This window comes from Otolemur garnettii, unplaced genomic scaffold (genome assembly GCF_000181295.1).
Source record: "Otolemur garnettii isolate 467f Iridium unplaced genomic scaffold, OtoGar3 scaffold00053, whole genome shotgun sequence".
NCBI classification, from domain to species: Eukaryota; Metazoa; Chordata; class Mammalia; order Primates; family Galagidae; genus Otolemur; species Otolemur garnettii.
The window spans coordinates 7,301,830-7,327,253 of NW_003852448.1; the positions used below are offsets into that span (position 1 = coordinate 7,301,830).

The window sequence follows — 25,424 nt, forward strand, 5'->3', positions numbered from 1 at the left end:
GGAGCTTAGCTCTGGGAAGCAAAGGCCTTAACTGATCCTGCTCCCCGGGGACTCCTGGTTCACTTACTTTTCGGTGGTGAGAACAGCAAACACTATTAGTGGTGAGAACACCTGAGGGCAGGTTGATGGAAACCGTTGAGTTATAATAGGTTAGCGGTTATTATTCATCAGGTGGATATCTTGAAATCCATTTGGGGGTCACTCCCGTTTCCCGTCCTGCTCTTAATTTGATTGAGGTGTGTAAGTAAAGCTATTTCATACTGGTGTCTTGCTTCTGAATTATCCTTCTGTGTTTTTGTTAGACTAACAAATTATCATTGACAGTCTGTTCTCTTCATATAATTAAGGCCAAGAAAACCAAAGAATCATCCCAATTTACAACACGTTTTTATATGTTCTTTCATAATTAAAATTCTATGTAAATAGAGTTCAGAAAAAATAATTTATGACTATATTGATTATCTCTGAAACATGGTTTGTTACACTATTTGCTTCATTTGCAGGTCTTTTGTAGTGTGAAGATTTTAAGATATTTTGCGGTCTTAATCTAATGTATTTTTTTGTTCAATACATTTAGAAAATGGCTTCAATAGAAAATATCTGTACAGACATTTTAAAGCTTTGGATCAATGCTATGTCACTTTTTAAAAAATGAAAAGCCAGGAACGGTGACCAAAGCTCATAGTCACAGCTACTGAGGAAGTTGAGGAAAGAGGGGTGCTTGAGCCCAGGAGTTCAAGGCCAGACTGGACCACATAGCAAGACCTGCTTTCTACAAAAAAGGGGGGGGGGATAAAAAATTACATGGCACACTTCCATAAGTGCATTATTTTTCTGGCAAAAAAAAAAATTCTCCAATCCTTTAATTTTATAAATATATATAAAGAAAGAGTTTTTTAGTGGCTATTAAACATAGATTCCCCAGTATGCTCTTAGACCTGTGTCTTTCATTTGCTATCATTTTTCTTTCTTTGGACAAAAATGTAACATAGGACCTCAGGTCTATATTCCCTTCTGTCAGGAGTCGTTCAGTGACATACGATGTAGCAGGCAGTAACTTGAGCCTGGTTATCTACAAGAAACTCTCCAGGTGTCTGGGTTAATACAGAAGAGGAATCCACCGGGCCCAGGAGCTCACAGTGTCAAGAGAGAACACCTGCTGCCTCAAAGTGAGTTACTCACAAAGTGCCAGTGAGCATGTCGGAACTGGAGCCATTAACCACCCCAGAGAGGGGCTTGAAGGGAGGATGTTAAGGGGAGGAAATGACCTTTGAACTGAACTTTGAAGGTGTTTTGGTTTGCTGGGGCTGCCATAGAAATTACAACAGACGTGGTGGCTTAGAACAACGGTGTATGCCATGCGCTCGGAGCTCCAGAGGCCACAAGTGGAGTAAGTTATCAGCAGGGCTGGTTCCCGCTGGGGGTTCAGGGGAGAACACATTCCTCGCTTCTGGTGGTCACTGGCACTCTCCAGTGTCCCTCAGCCTGTCAATGCATCGTGCCAATCCTGCCTCTGTCTTCACATGGCCTTCCCCTCTGTTCCTCTGTCTTCTCTCTCGTAAGCACACCCCTCTTTGGGTTTAGGGCACTCCCTAATCCAAGATGATCTCATCTTGAGATCCTCCCCAGTTATGTCTGCAAAGACCCGTACTGCAAATAAGGTCTCATTCTGCTATTTCCAGGAGACATATCTTTGAGGTTGGATTGAGAGACATTATTCAGCCCACTACTGGAAGGTAAGCAGGATGTCAGTTGCCCATAGTAGAACAGGGAGGTGTTATTTTGGAGGAGAGAACTGTGTGCCAAGGCACTGGACAGGGACACATTCTCAACACTGCCCCTCCTTCAGTTCAGAGACTTCCTTAGAGAAAGAAATACTGAAATGATCCCAGTGTTTGAGGTTCTTGGCGATGTGGTAGGAGAGGAGGCCAGGTGAGTGGTTTAGAGCTAGATTTCTAGAAGCCTTACAGGGCATGTTGTGTAGGTAGTGAGGACACATCAGAAGTTACTAAGCTGAGGATGTTATCAGATCTGTTTTTAGAAAGAGAAATATTTACTTCCATTTTCCTATTTAGTGTTTATAATTGTTAAACTTAGATGTTGCATTTTTAACATTTTGTTGTTAACCTTTATAAATTAGACACTTTGATATACACCTCCTACTTCCCGGCTACTCCCCTGAATGATGTTGGGGCATCGTGCTAAGGGAACAGCAGGAAGATTCAGTGTCATTCCACACACAGGTCCCGTCCTGTGGGAGACCCGTAGCTCAAGTGCCAGTGTAATCCGCCGTAATTATGCTTCTATCCAGTAACGTGGGAAATGGGCAAAGCAAGAGCAAAACACTGTGATAGTATCTTAACCCCAGTTACCTTTTGAATATTGAGAGTTTGAATTTCTTGCCTGCTCAGGAATTTTAATAATGCATTCCAAACAACCTGTTGTTGAATAGTTTGGGTGGGTTGTTTGGTCAGTTAGGTTTTGTTTTTGTTTTTTTGGTTTAACTCCATTTTACTCTTACTTTCTATTTCAGTGAATTTTTTTTTCTCAAAGTCTCAATTTGAGACTTTGCCGTAATATAAATGATAGGAATGGTGCCACCTATATTCAGAAAGTTTATATGAAGAATAGAAAAGCAACACCAAAAAAGGAACAAGATTGTATAATATTTTACTGTGTTTTCCTAAATTAAAATGTCACAAACCAAGAGAGAAGTTAACTGTTATCATAGCAGCAAGGACAGGCATTCCTCTTGTGACTGAATAGAGTCAGCAGTCAGGGAATGAACCAGTGGGTGGATAAAATTTTAGCTAGTGTGCTTCCATTTTTCTTGAAACATTTACCAGAAATGGTTGTTACTGATTTCTGTTGATTTGGAATAAAACATCAGTGTTTGTAATAAAACATCCATTAATAATCCTTATTCTAAATCAATAGAAATTTTATTATAATTTGTTTTAAATGTTTATCTTTCGTCAGGTGTTTTACATTCTCTCTGGCTTTATACCTTTTTTAATTGAGATAGGGTCTCTGTCACCTAGGCTGGAGCGCAGTGGCACAATCACAGTTCACAGCAGCCTCTAACTCCTAGGTTAGAGTGCTCCTCCCACCTCAGCCCACTGTGTAGCTAGGACTACAGGTGTGCACCACTGCGGCTGGCTACAGTTTTTAAAATGCAGATCTTCCCTCAAACCTATGACCCCAGTTTAATAGAGAGAAAAACTAAAGACATTTCCATTCAGGAGCCAGCCCTGGCCAGCCCTCTTCAGAGCTGTGTCACAACCTGGAGAAACCCGAGGAGACCTGGTTGGCTGTCCTGTGGAATCCTGGTTGGGATCCAGGGACAGAAAAAAAGGCATTTAGGAAAAACTGGGGAAATCTGAATAACATGGGACTTCTGTTAATAATTTATTCATTAATGTCTTATTGGTTCATTAATTGTGACCACGGTACCAGGCTGATATGAGATTCAGTGATTGGGGAAACACATCTCCAGCTGCCTAGAGGCCGCCTCCCCCACCCCTCAATGACAGTGCACACGCACTTGGGAGATCCCAGAGCCATGCTCTCCACCCTCCCTGGCTGACCAGGAGGCACCCCTGGGAGGACCCACAGAGAGTCATAGCCAGGGCAGACTTGTCTGAGCTGGGATTGTGCTCCACACCCCAATCACAGGGCTGTAGTACATGTAGCCGGCTCTGCACAGCTTCTGACCAGTCTCAGAGTATCACATCCAGATCCCCGGGTCTGTAGTGATACCAATAGTGATTGCATAAATAGGCCACTCTCCTATCAAAAAAATTCATGTGTGCGCTCGGCCATGAAGTAGGTGGAACATAACTCCTCACCCATTAGATGGGGGCTCACCTAGTGACTGTTTTACAAAGACTACAGTTTAGAAAGAGGGCAAGGAGAGACTCCACAGTGGAGAAGCTTGACAAGTACGGCTGGAGCCAGGTGATGAGTCATGAGGATTCCAAGCGCCCCATGTGATGGGATGAGAATGGCGCTTTACTTTGGGCTCTTCCTCCCAAAGCTCCAGAACCCCAGGCTGAGGAGAACCCCAAGGACTGAGATCATCAGTAAACCACCACACAGATCACATGGTGACACCTGCCTGCTTGTGGTCCCCGCCACTTGGGAAAATGAGGCAGGAGAATCTCTTGAGCCCAGGAATTCAAGACCAGCCTGGGTCTTGAATTGCAAGACCTGTCTCAAGAAAAAAAAAGAAAGAAAGAAAGAAGAAAAGAAAACCATTGTACAAATTGGAATTAAAGGATGTTCTACGGGTTAACTGCCCTGTCCTCCTCAAGACGTCATAGTCACCACAAACAAGGAAGGCCAGAAGCTGCCCATCTGGAGGAGTGTGAGGAGGCATGGACTGAATGAAGAGGCCGTGGAGGGTAGACCCTGGGCAAATAAAAGGGAAATAGGGGAAAACTAAGGAAATCCTACCAAATGAGAACTCGAGGTAATAACAGTGTATCAGTGCTCATTCATTATTTGTGACGAGGGTGCCAGAGTGAGGTAAGACGTTAAATTGAGGGCAAACCCGGTGCAGGTCATATGGACTGTTCTATCTTTGCACCTTTGTTGTAACTCTGAAACACCACTTATTCAAAGTAGGATGTTATTTAAATATTTTAACAACCAACAAATTAACATCTAACACAAACCTTACAGATTTTCAAAAATGCCATAGGTTTGAACATTCCCACTTTATAATATCCTAAAAATCTGTTTCACATATTCCTGTAGTGATATTAGCATCTGTAATATATGCATTGCACTCCTTTTCTGAATCTTGATTTAATTAACGAGCAAAACTATCTGGTGTGATTTCCTCTCTGCAGGATGGATTGTTAACTTTTTATTGTAGCTTCCCTCTGCATTTCGTTCATTTGAATTTTAGGGCTATAGATGCAGCAGGCAGTTTGTAACTTAAATGTCAGCCACACATACACTTGACTGCTCTGATGTTTGGCTTTTGTATCTGCACAAGTCCCACACTCGATGGGCTACAAGGAAACTGCATGTTCAACAGTGCGATAAAAATCAACCTTAGCAGGAATGGGAGCGATGGACCCAAACGGCTGTTATAAGACTGAACTATCTTCCTGTTCTTTCCTGTGCAGGACCCCCATTTTCTGGTAGATAAATGTTTCGAGAAGAATGGAAGCACACTAGCTTAAATTTTTTTCAGTCATGCATTCATTCCCTGACTGAGATTCTATTCATTCACAAACAGCATGCTTGTCCTTGCTGGTGCTCCAAGCAGTGTGATGACAGCCAGCGTGTCTCCTGGTTTGTAGTATGTGTGAGGACAGCAGCCACGTGGTCCCCTTACTCATGGCGTCCCCACCCCGGTACTGGTAGTTACTGGCAGCAGGTGCTGTTTCTGCACCTGCATGCTCCTAGTCTCACCCAGGTTCTCATCTTTCAGCATCTCTGCTCACGGACATTCTCTGGCCACTGGGCTTGTGGGCAGAAATGCCAGAAGTGATGTCGCAGGAACAGCCTATAACCTAAAGGGCAGGAGGGATCCCTGCACCATAGCTCTGGGGTCTCTCGGAGACTCCTTCCTCGAAGCTTCACGCTAGTGGCACAAAGCTGTGATCTGCTTACAGCTGAGCCCTTTTTATGCCTTTTTCCTTCTCTGTCTGAACTGCCTCTAGTCCCTGGGTCAGCTTTGGTAGGGACCCACATATTATTGACTGAACTAATTTGTAGATTAGATGACTAAGAGCCTAGCATTTGAAGAAATTACCATCCAAGAAGGAAGAGAATATTAGAAATATATAGTCACTATTCATGAGATAGAGATAATAATTAATGGAAAATAACAGATAAAATACTATAAGCTTTCGGAAGAAGAAGTCATTTTAGACTTCCTTCTCCTTTCCAGTTAGGGCTGGTTACCTGGCTGTGTGATCTCAGGGGCTGGGTACTCACCCTCCGCTAGTGTGTGAGCTCAGAGGGCAGAGAATGGGCCATTGTGTTCACTGGTATCTCCACACCCCAGACAGGCCTGGGACACAGGCAGCCCCTTCTCAGTGTGTCAGGCAGCAGGGTTCAATGGGAAAAGTGGCCGGAGCCCCAAATCCCACTTGGGTCCCTTCCTCATTGTCTGACTTTGAGCACATGATATAGCTTCTGTTAGCCTCAGTTTCCTCAAGAGGTAAAGTGAAGAAGTTAAAGGCACATTCCTCAAGGTTGTTACATAAAGTAAATGCTGTAATTCATTGTAATAATCTGGGTTCCCAGTGAGGACTCAGATGTCGGCTGCTTTTGTGGGAAAAGATGGCATTTGAGATTGGGTTGTAACTGGACAAGAAAAAGCAGAGAAGGACATTGATGTTAAAGCAAACGAGCAGGTGCAGGAGGGTGAGCTTGAGGACCACAGAGGACTAGCAGGGACCCCAGCTGCCTGGACATGAAACCAGGAGGTGGGGAGAGGAGGCTACAGAGCAGGCAGATGTGGGGACTCAGGAGTGCCACCCTGAGAAGGCTGGACTCCGTTCCATAGCAGGAGGGGAGACATTGGGGCAGGAAGAGTCCAGGAGTGACTGGAATGGTGGGACTCTGAAGAGGGGCAGGATTTAAACCTGGGTGAGTACCCATCCCCTGAGATCACACAGCCAGGTAACCAGCCCTAACTGGAAAGGAGAAGGAAGTCTAACATGACTTCTTCCGAAAGCTTATAGTATTTTATCTGTTACTTCACAATATCCTACTGGATAAGATGTAGTAGAAGGTCTCATGGCCACAGAGCACTCTGGAGGGAGGGGAGGGGGGCCTGGCCTCTCAGGTGGACCTTACTTCCAGCCTTTTGTCTTTTCTTTAAAGCAGGTGGAAGCCATCAGAGTGTTTTCAGCTGGAGAGTGACACAATTAGGTTTGCATCTGGTGGAATGTTTGATTTGCAGAGGGGAGACTGCAGAAGAGAGCAAGCTGAGAAGGGACAGCTAAGAGAGCTAGGATATCTAGAGTGGCCACTCAGGCAGAGAGATGGGTGGGTGTCAGAGAGACCCGGGGTGTAAATTCAACATGGTTGCAAAGGAGGATGGTGGCCCAGGAAACTCCTATATTTCCGCAGAACTGGAGGCGTGGTGGGGCCGTGCAGTTTCCTAACAAATGTGCTGGAAACCCCACAGTGCACTGTCCTCATTTTTGTTTACATTTTCAGTTTGGTTTTATAGAGATTTAAACAATTAATTTAAAAGGCATTTATGTATTTGTCCGTTTAGTTGCCATTTTCTTTGTTCTCTCATGTAGAAATGTTTGCATGTGGCATTTGTGTAAATACTGCCTTTTTTAAAAAAATGCTCATTTCTTATTGTTCATTGCTAGTATATGTTTTGTATTTGCATTTCTTTGTTACTTTTTTCCTTTCATTTACCTTATTGTTTTTAGTTTTATGTTTGGCTGACAAATAATTACACATGTTTATGGGATATAACGTGATATTTGATATGGATCTACCCAGTGTAATGACCAAATCAGAGTCATTAGCATATCCATCTCCCTGAACATTTATTATTTTTTGTGATAAGAACGTTCAAAATTCTATCTTCTTGCTATTTAGAAATACAGAATACATTCTTGTTAACTATGGTCACCAGACGTGGTTTAGAGCACCAGACTTTATTCCTTCTGTGTCGCTGTAACTTTGTACCCACTGACCAGCCTCGCCTGCCCCTCGGCCCCCTCCCTCCCCAGCACCTGGTAACTGGCTGTTTACTCTCAACTTCTATGAGACCAACTTGTTTAGATTTCACACGGGTGAAGTCATGTGGTATTTGTCTTTCTATGCCTGGCTTATTTCTCTTAATGCAGTGTCCTCCAGGTTAATCCATGTTGTCACATGGCAGGATTTCATTCTGCTTTATGGCTGAGTAGTATTCCATTGTGTATATACACATTTCTTTATCCATTCATATATTGATGAATGCTTAGGCTGATTTCATGTCTTGGTTATTGCAAAGGGTGCTTGCAAAGAACACGGGAGCACAGACATCTATTTGATACACTCATTTCATTTCCTTGGGGTATATACCCATCTGGGATTGCCAGATCATATGATAGTTGTATTTTTTTTCTTGTATTTTTAATTTTTTAAGGAACCTCTATATTGTTTTCCTTAATGGCTGTTGATGAGAGTTTACATTCTCATCGACAATATGTAAGGGTTCCCTTTTTCCACATCTTTGTCAAGACTTGTTAATTTTTGGCTTTTTTGACAGTGGTCATTCTAATTGGAGTGAAATGATATCTCATGGTGGTTTTGATTTGCATTTCCCTGATAACTAGTAATACTGAGCATTTTTTCCATGTACTTGTCCATTTACGTGTCTTGTTTTAAGAAATATCTAATTCAATTCTTTTGCACATTTTTAAATTAAATTATTTGGGTTTCATTTTCTTTTGTTTTTTGCTGTTGCTTGAGTTACATATGTGTTTTGACTGTTAACCATTTGTCACTTGTACAGTTGCAGTTATATTCTCCCGTTCTGTAGGTTGTCTTGTCTCTCCGTTGATTGCTTCCTTTGCTGTGCAGAAGCTTTTCAGTTTGATGTAATCCCATTTGTTTACTTTTGCTTTTGCTGCATGTGTTTTTGAGGTCATATCCAAAAAACTTCTGCCAAGACCAAGGTCATGAAGTTTTTCCCTCATGTTTGCATCTGGGTGCTTCATCATCTTGGATCTTACATGTAAGTCTTTAATCCATATGGAGATAGAGTTTTATTTTTCTGTATGTGAATATCCAGCACCATTTATTGAAGAGATAGTTCATAGAATCTTTGTTGAAAATCATTTGACTATAAACACATAGATACATTGCGGGGCTTTCTATTATGTTCCATTCTTCTGTTTGTTTATTTCTATTCCAGTGCCATGCTGTTTTGGTTACTATAGCTTTGTAGTATATCTTGAAGTCAGAGTAGTGTGATGCCTTTCTTCCTTTTGTTCAAGATTGCCTTGGCTATTCAGGGTCTTTGTATTCCATACAAATTTTAGCATTGTTTTTTCTATTTATTTATAGAAATTAGTCATTAGTATTTTGATACTATGAATCTGTGGATAGCTTCAGATAGTATGGACATTTTAACAATATTAATTCTTCCACTCCAAGAACACAGGTTATCTATTCATTTATTTGTGTCTTCCATTTCTTCCATCAGTATTTTATAGTTTTTATTGTAGAGATCTTTACTTCCTTGGTTAAATTTATTTCTAAGTATTTTTTTTGTAGCTTTTGTAAATGGGATTTTAAAAAATTTTTATTTCAGGGTGGTGCAGTATTTCATGCCTATTATCCCAGCACTTTGGAAAGCTGAAATGGAAGGATGACTAGAGCCCAGGAGTTCAAGGCTACAGTGAGCAATGCTGTCATTGCTTCACTGCATTCCATCCTGGGCAACAGAGCAATACCCTGTCTCTAAAAGATGAATTTATGTATTTATTTCCTTATTTCTATTTCAGATAGTTGTGTATTGATTCTCTCTATGTGGCCCTCAGTAGAGTGCTGTGGCATCACAGCTCACAGCAACCTCCAACTCTTGGGCGTAAGCAATTCTCTTGCCTCAGCCTCCCAAGTGGCTGGGACTACAGGCACCCGCCACAATGCCCAAGCTAATTTTTTGATACAGTTGTCATTGTTGTTTAGCTGGCCTAGACTGGATTCAAACCCGCCAGCCTCGGTGTATGTGGCCAGCACCATAACCACTGTGCTACGGGTGCCAAGCCTGTGTATTGATTTTGTATCCTCCGACTTTACTGAATTTGTTTTATTTCTAAGTTTTTTGGTTGTGTCTTTTCTATATATAAGATCATGTTGTCTGCAAACAGTAACAATTTAATTTTTTTATTTCTAATTTGGGTGCCTTTTCGAAACTTCTTTCTCTTGCCTAATTGCTCTGGCTAGGCCTTCAGCACTGTGCTGAATAGAAGTGGGGGTAATGGGCATCCTTGTCACTTCCAGATCTTAAAGGGAAAGATTTTGACTTTTCCACGTTCAGATGGCTTTGTTTTTGCATTACAAACCCTATACCCTGTGACCTGGCAAAAGTTGTTCTTTTTAGATCTAGGAACTTTTTCTAGATTCTTTGGTGTTTTCTATGTAGAAGATCAGACAGTTTGCATGTAGAGACAGTTTTGTTTGTCCTCTTCAGCGTCTGTGCTGTGCTTTCATTCTCCTCTCTGCCATATTGCGCCAGCAAGGACCTTCAGTGCAGCGCTGAACCGCGTCAGCAAGAACAGACGTCTTTGCCTTCTTCTTGTCCTTGAGAGGAAGACATTTTGTATTTTAAGGCCATTAGTGTAGATTTATGTACATGCTCTTCTTCCAGTTGAGGAAGTTGTTTTTATCACTGATATTTTGCCTTTTTCCCTTCTAGCAGTAGAAGACTCAGAAAGTGGTGTTTACATGCGATTCATGAGGTCACACAAGTGTTATGACATCGTTCCGACCAGTTCAAAGCTTGTTGTCTTCGATACTACATTACAAGTAAGTGCAGTCGGTTTTCATGCATTTTTGGTATGTTATTCAGATAGCTACTTTATATGGCAATTTAAATTCAGCAATACCAGGGGCATTTACTGAGTCTTTTCTACACATCAGACACTGTTCTGAGCTTTTGTCTGAATTCTCAATCTCCACAGCAACCTTGTAAGGAACGTGCTATTACTCTCCTTTTTCTACAGATATGGAAACTCAAATTTTAGAGTTTTTAGAACTTAGGTCACAACACTAAAGTAACCAATTCTAGAGTTTAAGGACTTAATTCCCAGAACTGGTGTGTGATGGGGCCTAGGATTTGAACGCAGGCCTGTCTAGCGTGGGTTGGAGCCTACACCATTCTTCTTTAAACTGTATGGCCTCCCTCCATATATCCAGATGTTCTTTGCTGGTTATTTAATAGGATATATAATAAATAGATTTGAAATAATATTGGTTAAAAAGATGAAAATTATTGAAATGGATAAACTCTTGAGAGAGAACTTTTATTTCACACAACTTTGGACCTGATCATCTTGGTGTCACTTGAGCTTATTTTGAGGCTCCCTTTGCAGCTGTCAGCGTAGGTCACAGTCACATAGGAAGTCCTAACTAACACTCAACAACAGCAACAAAATGAAAAAAGAAATACACTCAACATAGTGATCAGACTACATTCAGTGTAAAACAATGTGTGTGTACAGACACATACAGGTGTATATATACATTTAGCGTGTTATTTCTGTATAAATAGTTACCTAGTAGGATTGTCTTCAGTAGAGTCCCTCAGAAGAAGATTCTGAGCTGGGGATTCACAGGTAAGTGGCTTAATACAGGATGTGCTCCGAGCAGGAACCGTGAAGGGATGGACAGGATAGGGGAAAAGCCTGGCAAGGTGTAGTGGAGGGCAGTCTTGGCCTGGCCTCTAGGCATCTCTTGCTGGTAAGGACCCTTGAGTGTATCCCGTCCTCTTCCATTCTCTGCATTGGCTGATCCAGCCAGGCTCGCCCTGCTCTGTCCAGCCCCTCAGCTCCCTCCACCCCTCTCTTCCCCCCAGCTGTGGTCTGCTTCTGCCCCCTGCACAGGGGCCACTCTGCTACAGGGCTCCCTGGTTCCAAGCCACTTTGCCTGCATCCAGTGTCTACTACACAGGACTTAACAGAAAGACAAGGATGGTTTTGCTTTTATTTACTTTCATTTTCCAGTGGTATCTTGTAAATATATGAAAATACAGTCTATTTTTGTGAAGTGGTTTCCTTAAGCCAGGCAATCTTGAGGGACTCTTTAAAACACTAAGATTTGGGTGGCGCCTGTGGCTCAAAGGAGTAGGGCTCTGGTCCCACATGCCGGAGGTGGCAGGTTCAAACCCAGCCCCTGGCCAAAAACTGCAAAAAAAAAAAAAGAAAAGAAAAGAAAAGAAAAAAATTAGCTATAAAAATAAATAAATAACAAAATAAAAATAAATAAAATACTAAAATTTTCTTTGACACAAAGAAGAAATCAGCCAAATACAACCCTATGATAGGGAGGATGGTACATTTGAAGACTGTAATCACTACAGTTGTGACTATAAATTTTTTTTTCTTTTTTTGTAAAGACAGAGTCTTACTTTATCACCCTTGGTAGAGTGCCGTGGCATTACACAGCTCACAGCAACCTCCAACTCCTGGGCTTAAGTGATTCTCTTGCCTCAGCCTCCCGAGTAGCTGGGGCTATTTTTTGGTTGCAGTTTGGCCAGGGCTGGGTTTGAACCTGCCACCATTGGTATATGGAGCCAGCACCCTATTCACTGAGCCACAGGCACTGCTTGTGACTATAAATTTTAATAGTAAAATAACTAGAAATTCTGAATTCCCAAAATAGTAAAATAACTAGAATTCTGAATGCCCAAAAATAATACCACAAGCTCAACCCGGTTTACCTGCACCCCCACCTCCCAGCCCAGGAGGTTCACTTTTTGAAGTGCCACATCCCCTTGCCATTTCTGCCAACAGAAAAATAAGTGACAGCTGATTTTTACCTGGCTTCTCCTTTGCCATGCATTTAACTTTTGAATTTAAAGTTTAGCCGAAATGAGCATTACATGAAAAATGTGATATTTTATGGATATCCAAAGTCACTAATCCATAAACACCGATTTCCTACTTAATAGAAGCTGTGCACACATCATCTCCAGGAAGTTTATCCTGGGAGGCACCAGCATTGCAAGGAGCAAAAACTTATTTCTATGAAAATAAGAGGGGAAAATTCCTTGGCGTTGGTTAATGCAAGTACAAGACATGCTTGAAAAGGGTGAATTGAGTGTTTTCTAGACGCTGCCTGTAGTGGTGGTCACCGACACACCCCCAAGAGCTAAGGAAGCAAACGGGAAGATAGTAACAACAGCAGTCTGAACGCCCATCACTAAGAGATTGCTTGAGTAAATTCTGGTATGGGGATATGATAGGATACTGTGTCACCGTTAAGAATGGGGCAGGAAGTTTGCTGAGATTGTATTTATTTTTAATTCCAAAAGAAGTAAGCTATAGAACAATGCGTATAATAACCAACTTATTCTGTGGGTACAGAGAACAATAACGAGTCTGGGGACCAAAGCCAGCCGTTTTTAAGGAAGCTGAGAAAGGAGCAAAGAGGACAGAGCCGACGCTCAGACCAGAGCAGGGTGAGAGGTGCAGCCCCGTGAGGGAAGAGCTTCTCATGCCAGCATCTGTATTTCCAGCTTCGGCTCCTGAGAGGTTGACTCAGTTTTTCCTACAGATGAGTTCCACGAAATTCTCTACATTTAATACTGAAATTATCCCTAAGGATCCATGTAGATGTGTCCTGGCCATCTCAGTCCTGATAAAGTAGAGATCACATAAACAACTGGAAATTCTGTTTTCTGGGGGCTGTCATCACCAGTGTCCTCAAGAGCCACACTGTGCTGAGCCAGCAGGCAACAGCTGAGCAGGGGAAGCACCTGCGAAGCAGCCCCCAGACACTGTGGGTGTGGATCGAGGGGAGAGGTGTGCGGGCACCGTGTGGGAGCAGTTCGTGTCACCTGCTCGTGCGGCTGCCTTCCTCGTACTTCACGGCCTGGGCAAGCCCATCTCCACCTACTGTGTGCACATCCGGCATCGTGGCCTGGGGTTTAGGCAGCCTCACTCTGGGATGGGATCCGGGGTTGGTCACTCACCACCTCACAGCCAGTTGTTCAGTCTCTTCCCGCGGCCCAGTAGTAATCTAGGAACCATCTCCAAAAGGAAAATAATTGTCTGTGGGAGATGGCGTGGTTGCTTGGTGTTTTTGAGCTGCCCAGTGCACAGGTCAAATTAGCATGTGCACATGTGGTACATGTTACTTCCTAGAGACCTTCAGTGGTATGTGATGCCAAGTGGAGTTTAGAGCATGAACCTGCATTTCACCTTGGAGGGTTCTCTGCAGCGCTCTGGCCCATCTGGAGGTTTCTGAGCCCTGACTCCTGTGGGGTCTGTCCCTTACCCTCTGGCCTGCACATGTCATAGAGACATCTGAAGTGCAGTGGGCCAGTGTGGCGATGTGCAGTGTATGAAGCTGGTAAAGCTGATTGGAGGAGGAGCCCTGAGACATGTGAAAATGTTCCCTTGCCAGTAAAGCACAGTGCCTGCCGGGCCTTGTAAGTCAGTGTGGAGAAAAAGAGTGTGTGTCTAGATAGTGTCCTTATGTCCCCCTAGGTGCTCCATTGGAAGGAGCTGTGGTAGCTGCAAAGTCACAGGAACCTACAGTCCTTGAAGAGCTATCCATGACGGGGCAGGCGGGTCTCTGGAGGGTGATGTGGAGCCCCTGCTCTCAGGTCCTGCCCTGGGCACCAACCTCCATGCGTCCCTTGCTGGCTGTAGCCCTGTGACTCAGAGAGCCCATGGTAGATTCTGCCACCTTCCAAACATAAGCTCAGGAATGGAGAAAAGCTGGGTGTGGTGGCACCTCTGTCCCAGTGGGAGGTCACTTGAACCTTGGAGCTTGGAGCTTGGAGCTTGGTCACTTGGAGCTCAAGACCAGCCTGGGCAACAAGCAAGAGCCTATCTCTAAAAATACATATAAATAAATAAAATAGATATTTTTATACTGAAGACTGAGGCAATAACCACAGTGTGAGACCTGCTGCACCATGTGATTCAAACTTGAGCTGAGACTCTGTCGCCCTGTGGCCATAGCCTCCACCCACTTTGATCAGCAGACTGTAGTGGCATGAGGGTTCTGGGGTTCTAGGCATCAGTGTCCATTCAGAGCCTGTGTCAAGGAGCCCTCAAAAGCCGACCTTTCCTCATGCAAATCCCTTTGGAAAAGGCTTGGAGAGGGAGGGACAGGGTGTGCAGGGGCCATGCTGTGAGCTGCCTCCAAGGGTTTCTATGGGCTGGCTCAGGGTCAGTTTGATGACACAGGCCAGGTTTGTGGCCCCTACATGGAGTTTTCATTTTAGAAAGCTGTACAGCTACTTAATTTTTAGGAAGGTAGTAATCATTCAGGCATCAGTGGTCATCCTACAGGTCAGACAATTCTAACCATCACTCCCGGGTTGCCCTTGATGGCCCACGTGCCTGCCGTGTGATTGGTAGAAGCACCAGCGCTTGCTGTCTGCTACAAGGCTTGCATTCCCATCCACGTCGGTGAGGCTGGCCTGTGCACCGTGTCCTGCCGTGTGCCTGGCCTTCCAGGCCTACTCAGATATTCCTCAGATGCCCAGCAAGGGAGTGTGCTCTGTGCGCTGAGTGTGCAGTTTGCACATGGCGACTCTGCCAGTGCCTGTCACCGGTGCCTACACCTTCCCACTTCTTACCTGTGCCACCAGGGTTCTGGCATCTCAGCCTCACGAAACCTGGGCTCAGCAATGCCCTGCATCTCAGTCAGTCACCCAGGCAAGTAGAGAGAGCCATGGCCAGATGCCTGTACCAATAGTTAAACGAGAAAATTCTGGGAAGTCCACATATAGCAATAAATTGTACCAAACCATGTGAAATTCCTCCTCTTTGGCCTAACATTATTAGAACCCATTCCCACACATCCTTCCTAGGTTTCTACAGATATAAGATGGCAAAATCTTACAGTTCTTATTGTGTGTAAGTTGTTTCCTCCTAAGCCACACGCCTAGAATAGTTTGGGCTTACAGGCTATTTTATAAAACCATCTCTGTATTAAAATTTTATTTTCCATCTTTATCTAATTATCAAATTTGGTTATTTGAAAATCCTATTAAAGGCTCGGCGCCTGTGGCTCAAGCAGCTAAGGCGCCAGCCACATACATCTAAGGTGGCGGGTTCGAATCCCCAGCCCGGGCCCGCCAAACAACAATGATGGCTGCAACCCAAAAAAAAAAAAAATAGCCGGGCGCTGTGGCTGGCGCCTGTGGTCCCAGCTACTTGGGAGGCTGAGGCAGGAGACTCGCTTGAGCCCAGGAGTTGGAGGTTGCTGTGAGCTGTGATGCCATGGCACTCTACCCAGGGGGATAGCTTGAGGCTCCGTCTAAAAAAAAAAAGAAAGAAAATACTATTAAAATGTACACTTGAAAATTGATAATAGTTTGAGAAAATTGCATCTCAGTTGAAAAGAAAGAAATTTTCAAGGATACTCACAATCCCTGAGGTTTTTTTCCTACAAATTAGAACTAGGTAGTTCCAGCCCTCTTTTTATCCTGTTTGTTGGTTAACTGGCAACACCCTGTGCCTTCTCCAGTTATGAAGAATTTTAATTTTCCCAGTGTAATTTTAAATTGCTGCTCAGACTGCTCCCTGCACATGTGGTTAGGAGAGCTGAGTCTTAGGAGGCCTCACTCTGCGGAGGGAGCCTGTACTTGTAAGGCCACATTTTCTTCATTGTGGCCTTTTGAATCCAAATTTTACACAAATCCTTTTATTAATGGACACATCAGAGAATGATAAAGCCTTTTTTTACCTCCTTAGTGCTTAAAAAGGAGCAGTCTTGAAATCAGAAGGCTGCAGGTTCCCCACCCCTGTTTGATGGACAGAACTGACACTTCATGATGTGTGGTCAGCGGTTCATGTGGGTGGAATTAAAATAGTGAGTCCTTCTCTGTCAGCTTCTGGTTTGGTCAGTATGGGGAGGAAAAGTAAAGCATTTGTTCTTTTTGGCTCTCCGTACTGAATGCTGTGCTGAATCTTAACTCACACTGTAAACCAGCAAGGAAAGCATTGCCCATTTGATGATTGTGAATGTTGAAGCTCAAAGAGCTGAGGAATGAGCCAGCACTGTGTAGCTAGGAGGCAACTAAGGAGCCTTCTCACCTGCAGAAAAGTTTTTGAGCATATCAGAAAGCAAGCTATTGTGTGTAGTATTTCAGTCTGAAAAAAAGAATTTTTCAGATGGATATGTGGAGTCCACCTTTTATGTGGAAAAGGAGCCGTTGAAGTCCAGTGGGTCTGGTCCTGGCCAATGGCCTCTTACTTCCTTTGGGGTTGGGTTGTTTTACCTTGTCGTGCAGACAAGATGCCACTTTGCACGTTAAAGTCTTAACACGTCTCTTTGCCACTGAACTTCTGCTTTACTGGGGATTCTCTCTATAAACTGTGCATTGACCCGGGCAACCTCAGTGGCGTTTCCTCTCCGAATTGACTTGATTAAGCACACGCAGTAAGTTTCTGCATCCTTGTCACTGGCCTGTGTGTTTTCCACATGTGTATTTCAAAGTTAAGATGTACTGTTGTGTGGTCATTCCCTTTTTGTGCTGTTTACAGTGGCCTCAAGACACTTACGCAACTGCATCATTTATAGGGGGCCAAGAGCTTTTAGATAGCAAATTAGCCAGAGGAAACAGGATTTTTTTTTTTTTAACAGTCATTGTATTTGAGTTTCAAAATTAAAACCCTGTTTATGTTGGGGCCATTTTTTTAAGCTTGAAGTTTGATGAGCTTCTCTAGCAGGAGTGTCCCAGCTGTTTTCTTTTCTGCTGCACGTGGGAGAAAGAGCTGTCTCAGCCACAGAGTAAATACACAAACACTAACAAGAGCTGATATGCCAAAAAGAGCCATCCATAATTTTCATGATATCCAACATCACAAATAAAGCAGTCCTCACACGATCCACATGCAGCCCAGGGGCATCAGGTTGGACACCCCTGCAAGTGTACAAATGTTCTTTAAAATCTGCTGGGTCTATATGTGATCACTTGTACAAGATGTAAACATAAAATATCCAAATCAAATACCAGAATATTAGCAAACTAAACTAATAGTACTTTTTCTTCTTGGTTCTTTAAATCACCACACAGTTTGACCAGGTATTCTTAGCTATAGATGTCCACTGTGCTCATTTGCATCTTGAAGCTAACTGGTCCCCTAGATCAGCAGTCCCCAACCTTTTTGGCACCAGGGGCCAGTTTCATAGAAGACAGTTTTTCCATTGATGGGGTGGTGGGGGTGGTTTCAGGGTGATTCAGGCAGGTTGCATTTGTAGTGCATTTTACTTCTATGATTATTACATTATAACATACAATGAAATAATTCTACAACTCAGCATAATGCAGCATCAGTGGGAGCCCTGTGCTTGTTTGCTTGTTTCCCTGAAACTAGATGGTCCCAGTGCTAACTCAGGGACCGCCTCAGCTCCACCTCAGATCCTCAGGCAGTAGAGTCTCATAAGGAGCCGCAACCTAGCTCCCACCCTCCCACCCCGCCACAGACGCAGTTCCTTTAACTAGTGTCTGGACTCTCTGCTGTAGTCAGCCCACAGTACTGGGCTGGGTTAAGAAAAGTGTGTAAAATAATAAATGAGACCCACCCAGCAGCAGTCCCCCTCCCGTGGTGCACATGCACGAGTAATCCTGCATAAAGGCAGAGTGTGTCACAGAGTAGATGCTGAATTCTTCATCCTGGAGTCTTCTTTAGAGTCCTGTGATTCTTACCCATTTCTTTTAGTTATTATGTTAACAAAGAATTTGTCAATATAGTGAGAGAGAAAATAATCATTTTATTTTAGCTAAAAAAAAAACTATATCATAATGTAACTTTTTTTTTAATTAAATGATAGCTATGTACATTAAGGCAATCATGGGGTACCTTTTTTAAAAAGAAATATGCATTTTACTATCTCAGCTCCTTAATATATCAATTTAAGTTTTCGTTTATTTCCCCTCTATCTTTTCCATTCAAACACATATTTTATATAAGTATTATAAATGTATAATTTTACATGTTTACTGTCATTTACATTTCACTGCATTTTTCACTGTCATAAATTTGTTTTACTTCATCTTCATAATTATACTATTTTAGTTGTTATTTGATGTGTTTTCTCATTGGTATGCTAGTATTTAACAAATTTCTTTTTGCTTGTGGGGGTAGGTTACTTTAGTTTTCAAAGTTAGACATAATGCTATGTATGACATCTTTGATTCAGGAATCCCACTGCTAAAATAATTCAAAAGACAAAAAGCTGCTCTACGCTCCATAAATAGTGTATATATATACATATATATATATATATATATTTTTTTTTTTTTTTGAGACAGAGCCTCAAGCTGTCACGCTGGGTAGAGTGCTGTGGCATCACAGCTCACGGCAACCTCCAACTCCTGGGCTCAAGTGATTCTCCTGCCTCTGCCTCCCTAATAGCTGGGATTACAGGCTCCTGCCACAATGCCCAGCTATTTTTTGGTTGCAGCTGTCATTGTTGTTTGGCAGCCCCGGCTGGATTAGAACCCGCCAGCTCAGGTATATGTGGCTGGCGCCTTAGCCGCTCGAGCCACAGATGTGGAGCCCACAAACAGTATATTTTATGATTTTTTTCTTTTTAGAGACAGGGTCTCACTCTGTTGCCCAGGCTGCTCTCTATAACTTCAGACTCATGAGCTCAAGAGATCCTCCTGCCTCAGCCTCAGATAGCTGGAATTACAGGAGCATACCACCATGCTCAGCTAATTTTTTAATTTTTTTTAGAGACAGGATCTCACTATATTGCCCAGGTTGATCTTGAACTCCTGGACTCAAGTGATCCTCCCACTTTGGCCTCCCAAACAGCTGGGATTACAGGCATGAGCCACTGCACCCAGCCTTAATTTTATGATTCTTGACATAAACTGTGGTTCAAAATATATTTTATCAGTTTATGATGCCAATAGTGGTTTCCTTGCATTAGGAGCTGTAACTTTAAAATATTGGCATATTTAGCAGCTATAAATGATGTTTTAAGTTTGTTTTCGTTTGTGTTTCTTGGATTAACAATAAGGTTGGATAATTTTTTCTCTGCTTATTTGCTATCAATATAGAGTATCATTTTCAGCACTGAGCTTTTGGCTATTAAAAAAGCATCAGATATGGTAACCTGCAGTATCTCAAAGGATATTTGTTATGGGTGTTAGATAGGATAGCATAAGTCTGAACAGTGCCCAAACCATCATAGGCACAAGTGCGTGTTTGTCTCTAGAGATATAAATGTGCAGTAGATTGTATTTTTTTTTTTTTTTTTGAGACAGAGTCTCACTATGTTGCCCTCAGTAGAGTACGGTGGCGTCACAGCTCCCAGCAACCTTGACCTTTGGGCTTAAATGATTCTCTTGCCTCAGCCTCCCAAGTAGCTGAGACTACAGGCTCCTGTCACAAAGCCCAGCTGTTTTTTTTATTGCAGTTGCCACTGTTGTTTAGCAGGCCCAGGTCAGGTTCGAACCCGCCAGCCTTGGTGTATGTGGCAGGCATTGTAACCACTATGCTATGGGTGCCAAGCCAGTATATTGTATTTTTTAGACCTTTTCTTTCTCTGTCTCAGGGAAATGAGAAAGTATACCTGTTTGTCTCATTTTTGAACATATTAAAAAAAAGTTATTTCACATAATTTGATGCAACTTTAGTATTTTCAAATGAATTGATAACCACATATAGGAGAAATTAGACTTTGAAATTTAACTGTTTTATGTTTTAATTATATAAAATATGTATATACTAGAGTCCTTAGATGCAATAGAAAAAAAATTGAAATTAATTACATTATTTCAGTTTCCCTGTATGCCTTTAAGTATAATAAAAAATGATTTTTGCTAATATTAATAAATTCCATTATTTTAAGGTTATCAAGATTACAAGACTGACCATGGAAGATAACTGATAAGATTTGGTGGGCTGTGTTGATTGAAAGTGTTTTTCTTCCTGACATAGGGACTTCAAAGGCACGTTGTATTGCTCTTGTTTTTTCTTCAGGTTAAAAAGGCCTTCTTTGCCTTGGTAGCGAACGGTGTCCGAGCAGCACCACTGTGGGAGAGCAAAAAACAGAGCTTTGTAGGTAAGCAGTGTGGGCCTGGGGCACCTAAAATGAGAAACCTTAAAAGCAGAAAGCCTGAAGTATTTTAATAGGTGTTGGTTTGGAATTCAACCTAGTAAACTTGTTACCAAATTACAGAACGTTCTTGCTTTATGCACTGGGTGAGGCGGGACTGCCAGGAAATTCAGAACACTGTTGTACTTTTATGGAATTCCTTTTTCCTTTTTTCTTCTTCTTTTTTTGGTTGAGTATCTTGTGACTTAGCAACCTATTTGGCTCTCTGAAGGAGCTTCTGTGCCTTTGCCAACTCAGTGAACAAAATCCACATTGGATGCCAGAGTGGCACGAGTTAGCTGCCAGTCCTAGGAAGCCCAGCATGCTGACCACCACCTGTGTATCTCACAGTTCAGCAGCGAACACTTTTTGTTCTTTGTGGTTTTGGTTTTTTGTTTTTTCTTGAGACAGAGTCTTACTCTGTTGCCCTGGGTAGAGCGCTATGGCATCAGAGCTCACAGCAACCTCAAACTCTAGGGTTTAAGCTATTCTCTTGCCTCAGCCTTCCAAGTAGTTGGGACTATAGGCGCCCGCCACAACCTCTGGCTTTTTTTAGAGATAAGGTCTCGCTGTGGCTCAAGCTGGCCTCAAACCTGAGAGCCCAGGCAATCCATCCACCTCAGCCTCCCAGAGCGCTAGCATTACAGGCGTGAGCCACCACGCCAGGCCTGGACACCTTTTTGGTGGGCAAATGGGATGGTCCAAACATGATGGATATCTTTGCTAAATCACTGGCATACTATTAAAAATATTGTGTGACTTTAAAGTAGTTAAACACCACCAATTCTCATCTCATAAATCATAGTAGACAATGGTATTATCTCTTAGGATTCCTGATGTTATTTTGAGAGTATCTTTTATGACTGCCTCCCTTTCTAGGTTATAATTTCCTCAGGGAAAATGTTCCTTTCTTGTTCATCTTTGTGGTCCTGGTGTCTGACACCATAAAGTCAGTAAATAGTGACTGTTTGTTAAAATTGTCGCTTCTAGAATGCTTCTTGGGAAATAGTCCCTGTGCCTGGAAGTGTCATGTGTCTAAAGCTTATGGAATACTTTATCCTGTATATTTCAAAGTATTATAAATTATTTACATGGAGCTGCAATTCTTCTTTAATATTCTATAACAATTAGTAAGTTTTCCCTCATTGATTTGCCAAATACTGTGATTAATTCCATTGTACTTACTGTCAGGTCTCATTTCAGCTAAATTTGTACATCTAGTCTGAGTAGACAGTTAACACATTAGTAGTTTTAAATAATATATTAAACTCTACTTGGTATCTTCAAAGTATCTTTTTACAAGCTTTTTCAGTAAATAGTATAGGTTCACTTGTCATTTGAAGTTTTTTCTTATGTTTTCCTAGTTTTATTTTATTTTCCTAGTTTTTAACACATAATTCTTTGTTCTAGGGATGCTAACAATTACAGATTTCATAAATATACTACATAGATATTATAAATCACCTATGGTAAGTGGCAGCAATGTTTCTGTTAGTCATTGGAGCTGTGTGTATATGTGTGTGCATAGCTATGTGTGGGGTTTAAAGCTTTGGGGAGGGTTAGTTTTCTTTTTTGGTATGGAGGTGGTGGTGTGGTGAATTTTCCAAATATATGTTTTATGCAGGGAACTTCAGTATAAAACTACTAATCCCAAGTAGACAGCTAGCTTTACCCTAAGTTATTTATTTGAAGCTTGAAGAAAGATAAAATGAAATAGCTCCTTTAATTCAGCCCTCAGAATTCCTTGGATTAGTGGAATTCTAGGTGCTTATTTGTTATTCAGATGTCTATAGTGTCACTGGATTTATGAGTTATCTTTTATCCTTTTTTTTTTCTTTTGAGACAGTCTCACTATATGGTCCTCGGTAGAGTGCCGTGGTCTCATAGCTCACAGCAACCTCAAATTCCTGGGCTCAAGCCATTCTCTTGCCTCAGCCTCCCTAGTAACTGGGAATACAGACACCTGCCACAACACCCAGCTATTTTTAGAGATGGTGTCTCACTCTTGCTCAGGCTGGTCTCAAACCTGTGAGCTTAGGCAATCCACCTGTCTTGGCCTCCCAGAGTGCTAGCCCTGGATAGAGTGCCATGACATCATAGCTCACAGCAACCTCCAACTCGGGCTCAAGTGATCCTCTTACCTTAGTTTTTCTATTTTTAGTGGAGACAGGGTCTTGCTTTTGCTCAGGCTGGTCTCAAATTCTTGAGCTCAAGCAGTCCACCCACTTTGGCCTCCCAGAGTGCTAGGATTACAGGTGTGAGCTACTTAGGAGTTATCTTTAATAGTATTTCAGGCACTGTAGTACTGAGAACCTGCTTCGAACTGTCGCCACAGGAGGCCACACCCCCACCAAACTCTTCTCCCTATAGTGCCCAGGGAAGGCCTCCCTCAAGATGGGATGACCCCAGGGCTCACTGCCATGGGGCAGAGCTTGATTCAGTTGTCCTGGCAATTTTATAGCAATAACTATATGTGCATTGTGATTTTAAAGAAGAAAAAAAGAGTAATTAAAATTGAAGAAATTCAATTTTGACATTTTTCTTCCAGTTAGGAAAAGACAGCTATTAGCCAATTGTAGTGGCAGAACTTTGGTCCAGTGTACATGGTGACTCACGCCTATAATCCTAGTACACTGAGAGGCTGAGGCAGGAGAATCCCTTGAACTCAGGAGTTCAAGACCAGCCTGAGCAAGAGCAAGATCCCATCTCTACTGAAAATAGAAAAAAACTAGTCAGGCATAGTGGCGCACGCCTGTAGTCCCAGCTACTTGGGAGGCTGAGGCAAGAGGATCACTTGAGCCCAGGAGTTTGAGGTTGCTGTGAGCTATGATGACTGACACCACCACACTCTAGCCCGCACAACAGAGCAAGACTGTCTCAAAAAAAAGACAAACATAGTGTAAAGTCTGTCATCTGCCTGCTTGGTTTTCTGTTTCTTTGTGAGGGTGAGGAAGCAAAGAATTATATACTTTGTTTAACTAGTAATGTTTGGGGTACCCAAAAGGTATAGTTAATCCACCATACCCAGCTGGGTTTTTTCCCATTTTTTTTGTAGAGATTGATGGGGGTCTTGCCTTGCCTAAGCTGATCCTGAACCCCTGGCCTCAAGCAGTCCTCCCACCTTGACTTTCCAAAGTGCTAGGATTATAGGGAAAAGCCACTATGCCCAGCCAAAAATGAGTTACTTCATAAGTAACTCTTAGAAGGAGGTTTTACCAAAGACTTGGTAAATATTGTGTATTTATTCCACATGAAGTTGGATTTCTTACATATTACCAATGCAAGTGAATTTTGGTTTTCCTTGGTCATATCCTTGATTTTGGACTAGCAAAATCAGCACAAGTATGATTTTTCAGTGGATAGATTTTGAAGCTGGGTATGGTAGTGCCGCTCTACTTGGGAGACTGAGGCAGGTAGATTGCTTGAGCCCAAGAGTTGGAAGCTACAGTGAGCCATGATGGTGCCACTGCACTCCAGCCTGGGCTACAGAGCAAGGTCTTGTTTCTAGGGGGGAAAAAAAATCAAAATAACTAAAAAGCAGTGTATATCTAAATATATACCCTAACGTTTTTCTTAATACTTGAGAATACATTTTTTCTTCCATGTTTTACCTCATTTTCTGTTTATGAAAATACTATTATGACAACCATGCTTTATATCGTTTTCCAAATATTTAATTATCCTATGTTATATATGCTGACATTTACAAATAAGAATTTTTCTTATTTACAGGTACAGATTTATGAATTAGAGGAACATAAGATTGAAACGTGGAGGGGTAAGCAGTATTGGGTGTTAAAAATCTTTTAACATCAGGAAAAAATGTTATTCTTAGTATGTAAAGTATGTTTTAATTTTGCAGATTCCTTTTCCTTAATAAAATGTTCATTAAAACATTCTATTTATTTCCATCTTAATTTCAGTAGCTTGTCATACTACTATAAATACTGTCCATCGTGTTTAATGGACATACAAGGCTTTATACCAGAGCTGGGAGTATGAAGATGAATGAGCTAAACAGACCCACAGTGCTGCCCCAGAGACACTGTTCACTACTAAGTATCACCCTCAGAAATTTGCCTTCGTACAGAAAATGCAACAGAGGCGTGCCTAACTGTAACAAGAGCAAGCATCTGTTAAACTTCATAATTCATTACAAATTATGGAGAAATACAGGACAAGTGAACCTTGAACCAGGTTGATGATTTAGAACATAAAACATGGAGACAACTTAAAGACCAGGTTCTTTTGTTTATCACATTCACTGAAATTCACCCTGTAAAATCACAATTTAATCGCAGTAGTGTGGCTGTTTTCTGCAGTGGAACCATTTTCAGATTCTCATTTCATGATTGTAGATTGAGGGAAGGTGGCAGTTGGTGGGAATCACTGCAGACCCAATCTGTCTGAAACGGCAGAGCCTTTGCCGGGTGTTCAAGGAAAAGCCCGGAAGGAAATGAAGGGACCAACCAGAGGAAAATTTTAACTTGAAATTGAGGAGTTTGGCCCTGCTTTCCATAACCGGCTGTAAAATTGGAACGTCCCTTGGAGTTCTCTAAAGCTCTTGGATGCTTTTAATTTCATAGGATTTAGAAGTTCCATTGAGTGATGTATTTGATTTATTATGGCTTTATCAAGGTGAACAAATTAAG

The 25,424-nt window shown here is 42.2% G+C and overlaps 1 protein-coding gene across 4 annotated transcripts in view; it reads left to right on the forward strand.

The window, feature by feature from the left end:
• The window catches only part of PRKAG2 (protein kinase AMP-activated non-catalytic subunit gamma 2), a 269,309-nt gene that overhangs the window by 227,362 nt on the left and 16,523 nt on the right, over window positions 1-25,424 (forward strand). For 2 of the 4 annotated variants that reach the window (XM_012806513.2, XM_012806514.2), the window contains exons 6-9: window positions 10,397-10,506; window positions 20,658-20,739; window positions 22,183-22,241; window positions 24,505-24,550. In XM_012806513.2, the coding sequence (XP_012661967.1) occupies window positions 10,397-10,506; window positions 20,658-20,739; window positions 22,183-22,241; window positions 24,505-24,550 (297 nt within the window). The remainder of the gene's footprint in view (window positions 1-10,396; window positions 10,507-20,657; window positions 20,740-22,182; window positions 22,242-24,504; window positions 24,551-25,424) is intronic. The other 2 variants (XM_023514443.1, XM_023514444.1) reach the window with 1 other exon arrangement.